The sequence below is a fragment of the Solanum pennellii genome, chromosome 12 (assembly GCF_001406875.1).
Source record: "Solanum pennellii chromosome 12, SPENNV200".
In the NCBI taxonomy this organism is placed as follows: Eukaryota; Viridiplantae; Streptophyta; class Magnoliopsida; order Solanales; family Solanaceae; genus Solanum; species Solanum pennellii.
Genome location: NC_028648.1, coordinates 78,417,536 through 78,427,539, shown reverse-complemented (window position 1 = coordinate 78,427,539; position 10,004 = coordinate 78,417,536). Strand labels below are relative to the sequence as shown.

Genomic DNA, 10,004 nt, shown 5'->3' with positions numbered 1-10,004 from the left:
TCTTCTCTCTACTTTATTCTAAGATGAATAAGAAGTTTTTTCTCTTCTCTCTACTTTATTCTTCTTCTGATTTCATATAGTTTCATAACACATTATCAGCACGATTGTTCTATTCTTAAAGAATTATGAAGAAGACGGGAAAAGTGCAAAAGAGATCTTGCATAAGTTATGCAATAAGGTTCTTAGATCTTCAAGGTATGATTTATATTTATGTTATAATTATTTATGTAACAGATTTGGAGGTACCATCTAAAGTAAGTATTTAAAGAGACTTATCAACTTTCTATACGTTTAATTTTAATCGACTGGGAAGAGAATTCCTTAATTTATTTTAATAATTAAATAAGCATGATTTAGTGAGAGGAATGTTTTCAATCTTGATCTATTAAACTATATCTATTAACTGCTAATATTGATCATAAGAAATCAATAGTCTCAACTTTGTGTGTAATTATAATATATAATCATATTAATGATCATCAAAAGTGATAAAATTGCAATTATTTTCAAAGGCTTGAGGTTGAGCATCATTGTGGGTAAGACAATGAATTTAAGTTATATCGCACCAAAAGAATAAGACGATGGATTTACGTCCAATCGCACCAAGAGGGTAAGACATCAGAAGTCTTGATGTTTTGTGATGAAAGATGTTGGGTTCAAGTCCCTCATTGATTTATGGCATAAGACGTTGGATTTGAGTCTCAATGCACCATATTGATGATATAATGATGACTAAGGGAAATAATGAGTTTTTTATACAATTAGTAATGAAATATATCTCGTTGAAGCAGATCCATTCCCCGGAGTAAATGTAGCAGTGCATAAATGTTTTAAAAAGACAATTGATTAAATGATGCACATGAATATGGAATGGGGTACTAAGTTATCAAAATTTGATGTACTTAGATGATTGTGTTTCATTCATGAAGAATGAGAACCTTTGATAAATGGTAAAAATACAGATTCATTCTTTAGAGTGAATGAGGTGATAAGCCACCATGCTAGACGTGGAAAAGATAACAACTTTTGATTGTATATGTGGTATCACCAAGATTGTCCCTGGGCAGACATATGTTAAAGAAAAGTTCCATACTTTATCTTTTGACTTTTATTGGATAATAATTAGTGCAATTGAGACACACTCTAATACTAATTCCAATTTGTCTTACTTTATAATGATGAAGTGAATTACTGAAAAATTTGAATAGACATCCATTAAAGAACCTAAAGATTATTTCAAATGGTGAATTTTCTTGTACTGTTTGTTAGCAGGGCAAGTTAATTGTGGGACCATCATAAACGAAAGTTGAGATTGAATCCTCTTCTTCTAGGAACATTTACAAATATTTATGGACATATTCATTCACCTATTGGATTGTTTTGATACTTAATGGTCCTAATAGATGTTTCTTCTTGATGGTCTCATGTGTGTCGATTGTTATCTCGCAACTTGATGTTTAAATGTTGGCACGAATAATACGATTACATGCATCATTTTCTGATAATCAGAGTAGCCTATTCAGTGATGGGATCACGACTCACCTTTAGAAGAGATAGAGTAATTGAGAAAAAAATTGAAATGTACTCTCAGCGTATTAAAGTTGAACTTTTCTCATATAATAGTAATAATTGAGAATTTACTAAGCAAAAAGGCACATGTCATAATAAATTTGGAGTTTACAAGTACTAATAATTTATTAGTTGGCATGAATAGTTTGGTCATCCCAAAGATGTGCATACTGAATAACAGACATACATTGAAAAACTAGAAGATTCTTCAAGAATTCTTTTGTTGTTTGTTCTCATGACAAGTTGATTGGATCAACTAATGTTGAGATTAAATTTCTAAATTCTGAAAAGTATAAAAGGTGAATATGGACACGTTCACCTATCATGTGACATGATAAAAAAGATGCATCTACAAGATAGTCACATATGCATTTGTTGTCAACATGTAGTTTGACATTCACAAAATTGTTTGTGCAAAAATAATTGAGTTAATAGCACAATTTCAGAATATATAATCAAGACAATTTATTCTTGATAATATTGATAAATACTCAAAATGTTGTGATATTAAATGTCTGAGATAGTGAAATCATTGCTTGTGAAAATAAATATCCATGTGTTGATCTGAAATATGATACTGCATACAAAAGTAATTGTATGCATCAAATCAATAAATTATGATCAGATTTTCTTTTAATTGATTTATGGTCAGGGACCAAATATTTTTCATCTGATTATTTTGGTATGTAGTATATAATCAACGAATATACAATGATGCATAAAGATAGATTCATCAAAAGATTGAGATATATGTTAGTTTGTCTAACATAAGGAGGAGACTAGAAGCAATACAAGAGTTGTAAATACTCCTTTTGAATGTATCTTAAGTATAAAATATATGACATGCATGAAGCATGATGGACTAATCAATTCTAAATAATATAATCCTTGAAAAAAGGGAGGATCAAAGAATCAAAATGACCATAATAAAAAGATAATGTGCTCTTGGGAAGCTTACGACATAACACTTTATGAAACCTCATGAGAGGGTAGCTATCTAAAAATAATGAAGTGATGAGATCTCAATAAATTATGTCGTATTGTGAATCAATGCAAAATGATATATCGTTGACGGTATCTTTGATACAATAACACGCAATATTGTAAAAGATTATCATGATATAAATTCTACGACTATTAAAGCATGTTGGTGTAGAAATAATTATCAAATGAAAAGTGAAATGGTGCATTTTGGTAAGCGTAAAACTTATTTGACTTGCACTCTAGGCACTAGAAGATGTCATACATCTGACATTGAATGTTGTCACTTAACAAAATTGAGATGAAAATATCCGATGAGTTCAAAATCTAAAGCATGTACAAGTTTTTGGAAAACTTATTTATCGTCCTCATAAGGATTAAATTGATACAAAATGCATAGAGCATATACAAGTATTATTATGCAAGTTGATGACTAGAATTGAAACTCTTAAAGAGTTTTCAAAAGGCAATAGATTATTTGCTTAAAGAAGTAGAAGTAAGGAACTTGTAAAAATCTTTGATCCTGAAGGGAAGATTCACAAAAGCAGATAGAAGAAAGTATATTTCATCAAGGTTTTTCAACACTCATGAGCTCCCAAGAATGGTAATATCAACATGCAACATGTTTGTTCAAGTAATACTATAATTGATTTATCCACCAATTCTCTACCAACTACAACTTTCAAGAAGATGATGCTCAAGCTTGAAAAACGAAGATCCAAGTCTCTGGATTGATGTTCTCATGAGAAGGAGTTAATACGTGATGTACTTTTTTTTCCTCAGAAGGTTTTGTCCCCATTAGGTTTTCCTTGTAAGGTTTTTAATGAGGCATCCATAATGTGTATTCCTTTTCCTTCACTAGATTTTTTTTCATCGAATTTTATCTAGTAAGGTTTTAACGAGTCACATAATCTACTGACATTTAAGGAGGAGTGTTATAAATATATTTGTATTATAGTGAATGTTTAATTGTGTGGAGTCCTTGTAGGATATTTATATAGTTTTATAACATTATTATCATTGTTACAATTTATTTATTTTCTCGGGTGGATTTTCATAATTAATGATAGTTTGATGAATTGTAATAACTAATAATAATGTGTTAATCATACTTTTTACTAAATACATGTTATGATTTTAGGATAATAATATAGTAACTAACTCATCATAAAAATGATAATTTTATGTCATTTATAATAGTAAAATAACTTATGAATGTAAGTCATTCATTAGTTCGACCACTTCTTTAAGCACTTTAAGAAAATGTGAAACTTTCTGATAAAATTTATCAGAAATTAACTTATCGTAAATGTTCATAATAGATTTTTCATCAGAAAAAAATAAATTAAATTATCATAAATGAGATACAGATACTTTTTGTCATATTTTTGAAATATTAGTGTCTTTGACGTCCAAAACTAGAGTATATATGTCTTTCACTCTAACGGAAGACTAAATAGGGATATGTGACGCAATCTTATTCGTCAATCCAATATTTAATAAATGTCAGGTCGATAGTTAAAATTATAACACGTGTATATTCGCTAATATATAGGATATATATGATCTAATTTTTTAACGATAGAAATAACAATGTTTCAAAAGTATGACAAATAATTTCTCTATATCGTTTCTGATAATTTGATATATTTTTGTGTTAATTAAGAATACATCAAGACACCAATTAGAAGTAACAATCATTTCATTTTAAACTTACTACAAAAAAAAAGGAGAAAATATTTGTATATAATATGTAACAGGTGTTAGTATCTCTACAGTCTCCACTTAAAAGATGTCTCACAAAGTACATGCATCATGCTGTTTTATCAAATAAATACATCATTAAGGATGTCTTGCTTAGAAAGAAAAAAATGTAGTCTTTTTGAAAGAAATTAAAAATATTCACTATATTATTAGGTCATATATATATATATATACACACATCAATCGAAACTGATTAAATCATATAAAATACTAAAATTAGGCTTAACTCTCTGGTGAGATATTTAGTATTATTTTAAATTCGCTTAATGAAATATAATTTTTGCTATAAATTCATCTTATTTTAAATCACATGTATTTTATGCTAAAAGCTCACCCACTAAGCTAATACTAATAACCTTGCTAGTCCCACTAAAACCTAGATAATCCACTTGTTTAAAATATGTTTTGGATGAGGATTAACTTTTTCTATAGTATTAGTTTAACAAAACAAACCCCTAAGCAAGTACAAATTTAACATAGTAAAAATGGAGCCAATGGGACCTAAGATGACATAAAAGATAGATTCAATATAAAGGATAAAGCATAGTCCAAAAATAAAGATTTAAATATGAAAAAATAAATCCACAGCCACAAACAAAGCAAAAACATTAGTAATTAGTAGATTGAATTGTCACCTAAGAAAAATTTACAAGAAGAAATAGACAAGTTTCCCTTTTATTTCTCGATATTCGATACATTAACATATTTACAAAAACAACGCTTTCAATAAAACTTTGTCAGGAGCTAAAACTTGAGCTTTACTGTGTAGAAGAATCTCAATCATTTTATCACAATCTATTATTAATTAAAAAAATTTAAAATTTTTAATTAAATATAAAAAAATATCGATTATCTCACCACCGACCTGATATATTAATAATATTAATAGACAACTTTTAAGTTGAATAGATTAGTAACTTGCATAGCTATAAAAAAGAAAATTAGACAACTTGACAAATTGACATATTTCTACAAGTTTCCTTAAGAAATCATCAAGAATATGACATAAACATCCAAATCTTTTCATACCAAACTTCTCCTATGAAACCTACTAGATATTCTTCTTTTGTAGTGAATGTGTAATTTAAAATCTTTGTTCCAAACTATGACTAAAACACTAAATAAGCCTCTAAGTTATGCTTTTCAAAATAAAATAAAATAAAATAGAGTCCGAAAATTATTATTTTATATCAAAAAAATATTTCGTGACTATTTTCATAGATATTTTAATTAAATTAATAAAAAATAGAAATTATCAAATAATTAAATTCTCCATTATTTAGATAAAAAATTACTTTTCATGTATTTTTCTAATGAACTAGTTTGATAAAAATGAGTAAAAGAAATTATTTCTACTGTTTTAATTTATGTGATCTTTTTTTCATTTTTCAAGAGTCAAAATGTTATGAATTTAATTAGAAATTTGCACATGATGAAATCTTTATTTTTTAAAAATGAAATTTATATTATTGTAAACTATGTAAAAAATATTATAAGTAACAATAATTAATAATTCAAAATATTTAAAAATTTTATGAAAAACTTACGATCAAAAAACTCTGGCGAGTATATTTTATTGCACAAAATTTTCATTAATTTGCTATGAGAACAACTTTCTTAATAATGCTAATTATGTCATGTTTCATGGAGTATAATAGTCATATAACATATTATATAACAAAATCTAACACTAACTTTATTTTTATGATCGTGATATTCGAATCAGCTTTCATGATCTTCTCTCAAGCACGAACTCTACATGTCATCTTTAGAGGACTTTCGAACAGTCCACTATACCGGACCTTGCGGAGGAAGTGCAGCAAGTGAGCTCTACCTATTTCATTTTCTAAATGGATCTATAAAATTCACTTTTCTCATCGACTCCAACCCCAGGTCACGATAATCAACCACCCCTAAATGCACCTTCACTAATTCTACAAAGTGATCACCTCCTACCAGCAACACGTATCAAATAGCAGATAACTCTTTCTACTAAACCTAGAAAGAAGAAAGGAATCATCTAATATTTTTTGTCTTCACTAGATCTTGAACCTGAGAAGACTGAAACTTCAGTATTTTCAACCACTTCATTGACCAGTAGGCCAGCCAGTGCGAGCTACTAACACTTTTAAAATGTAAAAATTTCCAAAATAAAAATTAACAAACTAAAATGAGGAAGAGTAATAGAATTAAAAGAGTATAAATTTCTTACCTATTCAAAAATAATGACAACTACTAAACAATAGATATAACCCCTCTCTACCTCTAATTTTCGCCCTAATTAGTGAAAATATAACCCAAAAAAAAGCAAGAAAATTTTGAGAATTTAACTAGAAGATGGTGGATATTGGCTAGAGCTACTCCAAAATGTTGTAGAAAAACTTGAGCTGCTAGTGGTGCTGGTGCTACTTGTGTTGGTTCCTTGAATTTGATTAGTTTGTGGTGTGTAATAACTCGAAAATAACAGGGGATATGAAGTTGAAGAAGTTGCTGATGTAGCTAACGATGAAGACGAAGATATTGATGGCAATGTGTTTGAATGCAACATTGCCATCGATGAGGCAACGAACATTTGTTCCAATAAGTTTGATGGTTGTTGATCCGTAAAATCTCCTGGATTTTGTAACAATTGTGAGTATTCCCAGTAGTCTCTTGTTGTATCTGAGCTCTGGATAGGATTGAGAAACGACGTTGGTTGAGCTATTAGAGGGGATGGATTGGAGACTGTTGACGTTATAGTATTTTGTATTTGTGGTAACGATGACAATCTGGCGTTTTCAGGGAAGTTAAGTTTTGCTCTGTTTCCTCGAAATCTCAATGCAGCTTCATCATATGCTCTTGCTGCAGCTTCTGCTGTATCGAATGTTCCTAACCAAACTCTGGCGGCTTTATGTGGATCTCTTATTTCTGCTGCCCATTTACCCCATGGTCGTTGTCGTACTCCTCTGTATTTTCTCCTTCTATCTCCTCCTCCTCCTGTTTCTTCGCTCGAACCCTCACCTGTTGTGGTTGTGATTGTGGTTGTGAAAGCGGGAATTGTTGTGATTGATGGTGCAACCATACTTGTAGCTTCTTCTAATACAAACATAATAAGTCCTGGTACTTTCATTGAGAATAGAAGAACAAAAAATTGAACTATTTTTGGGATTTCTATATATCTAAATTTACTTAATTACTTTCTTAGTTATGGTAATGATGAAATAATGTCAACATTTTTTGTTGAAATAATGTCTACATTTTTTACAAATAGTACCATGGAATAAAACTAAGCAAGCAATTTAAAAAAAAAAAAAAATTGTCCATTCTTTTAGTTTTGATTTTAAAAAAAAAGATCTAAACTAAAAAATAAGAAATAACAGGAAAAAAACATTTTGAAATTTCATTTTACAGTTGAATCATAACTATTTAGGTATAAAACTAATTTCAACTATCAATTTTTTTTCCCTTTTCCTCCTAAAAGTGATAAAAATAAAATTAAAAATTTCAAAAAAAATGTGTTTTAGTTCATTTTAAAAAAAGCTAAAAACTAAGACTTGTTTGTAGTGCGGAGTCAGAATTTTCAATAAAATGTGTGTTGAATTTATTTTTATTATTTTAATTTTACCCAAACACTTCAAAACTAACATAAGTCAATTTAAACAGACACTAATTAATAACGAAATACTGATAATTGAGATATAAAACTCGTAAAAAAAAAATAGTTCACTCACCAATTTTAACAGAGGAAGAAGATGACACCCCAGTTCCAAATTCTTGTTGATCACGGCTTCTCTTCAGTACAGCTCTAGAACCCGAGCTGGACGAAGAATAAGCCGAAGACGGTGAATTAACCGAATAATATCTGGTATCGGGTCGATAATCTTGACCCGATACCACGTGTGTAAACTCCGACATATCTCTCGCCTGAGAATCACAATACCCTGTATACATCGAATAATCAAACTGACCACCGCCTTCTACACCGCCGCCGATCGCAGTCACGGCGGTGGTTTGTGTATCATCTGTATCTGTAAATCTAACAAATTCACTTGATTTTCTTGAATTCGCCACCTTTAAAAAGCACATATACACAAAATTAATTAAAAAAAACCACCCAGATGTTACTTTTTGTTAATTATAAATACCCTGTTCACCGATTTTGAAACTGACAAACAAAAAGAAAAATTAATTTTTATTTAGCTCATATGATTTGTTTTTTCTCTTTGAGCACATGCATAAAGTAGAAATCAAAACAATTTTTTTTATATATAATAAAAAAAAAAGATTAGAGATGCCGACTTAAGCTAATATGTTCACACTGTTGATTAGTTACATGCATCTCTATATGCTTACGCCCCTTTCGAACTATTTAAAAAGAATGTCGGTTTATTTAATAGAGAGAAAAAAAAAATTGTCTTCAACTTGATTTCTTTTTTCTTTTCTTTTTTTTTTGGTCACTTTCTTTTTCAACTTGGTTCAATTTTAATTTTTGGTTTTCAACACCCAACTTGGTTCATTTAATTTGTTTGACAAATTTATTATTCAAACTAGCGGTGAATTTCTTTTTAGATCTATCTATTTCAAGCTAGTGGTGAATATTTTTAAAAGTTTTTCTCTCTGTTTTTATTTAATTATCATTATTTTAAATTTTAAGTTCTTTAAGAAATTAGGTGAGTTTAGAAATATGATTTTTTATTAATATTGTGTATATATATCACCTTATTATAACGGGAAGCCTCCTAGTATGAAGGCATAGTTGTAGCGCCTAGGGCTGTTCAAAATTGAATCGAAACCGATAAGTCGAATCGATAAAAAAGTTATTAGTTTATAGTATTAGGTTATTGGTTTAGTGATTTTAATAACGGTTTTAATTTTTTTTGTTATCGGGTTATCGATTCTTAACGGTTTGAAGTTTTTTCTTAACGGGTTAACAGATAACCCGATACTAAACTAAATAATTATATTTATACCATTTTGTATAGAAAGTCCTCGACTTAAAGTTTGATTTCCTACTTTTATTTTTGGTTGTCTCATACACTTGGTTATTCAACAATGTAAAAGTGTTTGATTTTGATCAAGATGTAACATGTGAACTCAAGTGCATGGTTTATTTGGTTTGTCACCTTGTTTCTAAATGAGTTTCAATGTTTTTTTTCTTTTGTATCAAATCTTAACGGTTAAACCAATAACGATGAAAAAACCAATAAATCAATAATCGATATAAGTCAATATTTTAATGGTTTTATAACGGTTTAGCATCTCCACAAATTGATAACCAATAAGACAATCCGATAAACTTCAAAATCGAACCGAACCGACCGATACGCAGCCTTAGTAGCGCCTGTATGTCTGTTATAACGGATTGATGGAATCAGACATTAGTAATCATATGATGTACTTTATTTTACCTCGGACTTTTCGAGAAGAAAATAGACGAGGGTTATTTCAAAAGCGCTCTTAATACATTAATAGCTGAGACCAATGGAGATAGAGATTGACTTGAGTACCAAACTGATACAAGATATCCACGATTGCCTCGTGTACCACGTCTGATAGAAAACACTAACACAAGTTGATTCATTATCATTGATACATTAAGAATTTATGTGTGGATTTCATGAGAAAATTGAATTTTTATGTTGATTTAGTGAGTGAACCAAGTTTCTTATTTATGTAATGTTTATCACCAATTGATCTTGCGGGAATGATTC

The 10,004-nt window shown here is 29.3% G+C and overlaps 1 protein-coding gene across 4 annotated transcripts; it reads right to left on the bottom strand.

Moving 5' to 3' along the window:
* Nucleotides 1–6,471: 6,471 nt before the first annotated feature.
* On the bottom strand, nucleotides 6,472–8,698 carry LOC107005869 (ethylene-responsive transcription factor ERF110-like). Of its 4 annotated transcripts, none has more exons than XM_027913361.1 (2): nucleotides 8,025–8,698; nucleotides 6,472–7,416 (listed from the first exon to the last, which is right to left on the bottom strand). In XM_027913361.1, the coding sequence occupies exons 1-2, from the start codon at nucleotides 8,377–8,379 to the stop codon at nucleotides 6,641–6,643; spliced, it is 1,131 nt and encodes a 376-aa protein (XP_027769162.1). In that variant the 5' UTR covers nucleotides 8,380–8,698; the 3' UTR covers nucleotides 6,472–6,640. The 4 variants fall into 4 exon arrangements, with proteins under 4 accessions (XP_027769162.1, XP_027769163.1, XP_015060005.1 ...); XM_027913362.1 differs by having other exon boundaries at nucleotides 6,472–7,410; XM_015204519.2 differs by having other exon boundaries at nucleotides 6,472–7,389; nucleotides 8,025–8,694.
* Between the last annotated feature and the right edge of the window lie 1,306 nt (nucleotides 8,699–10,004).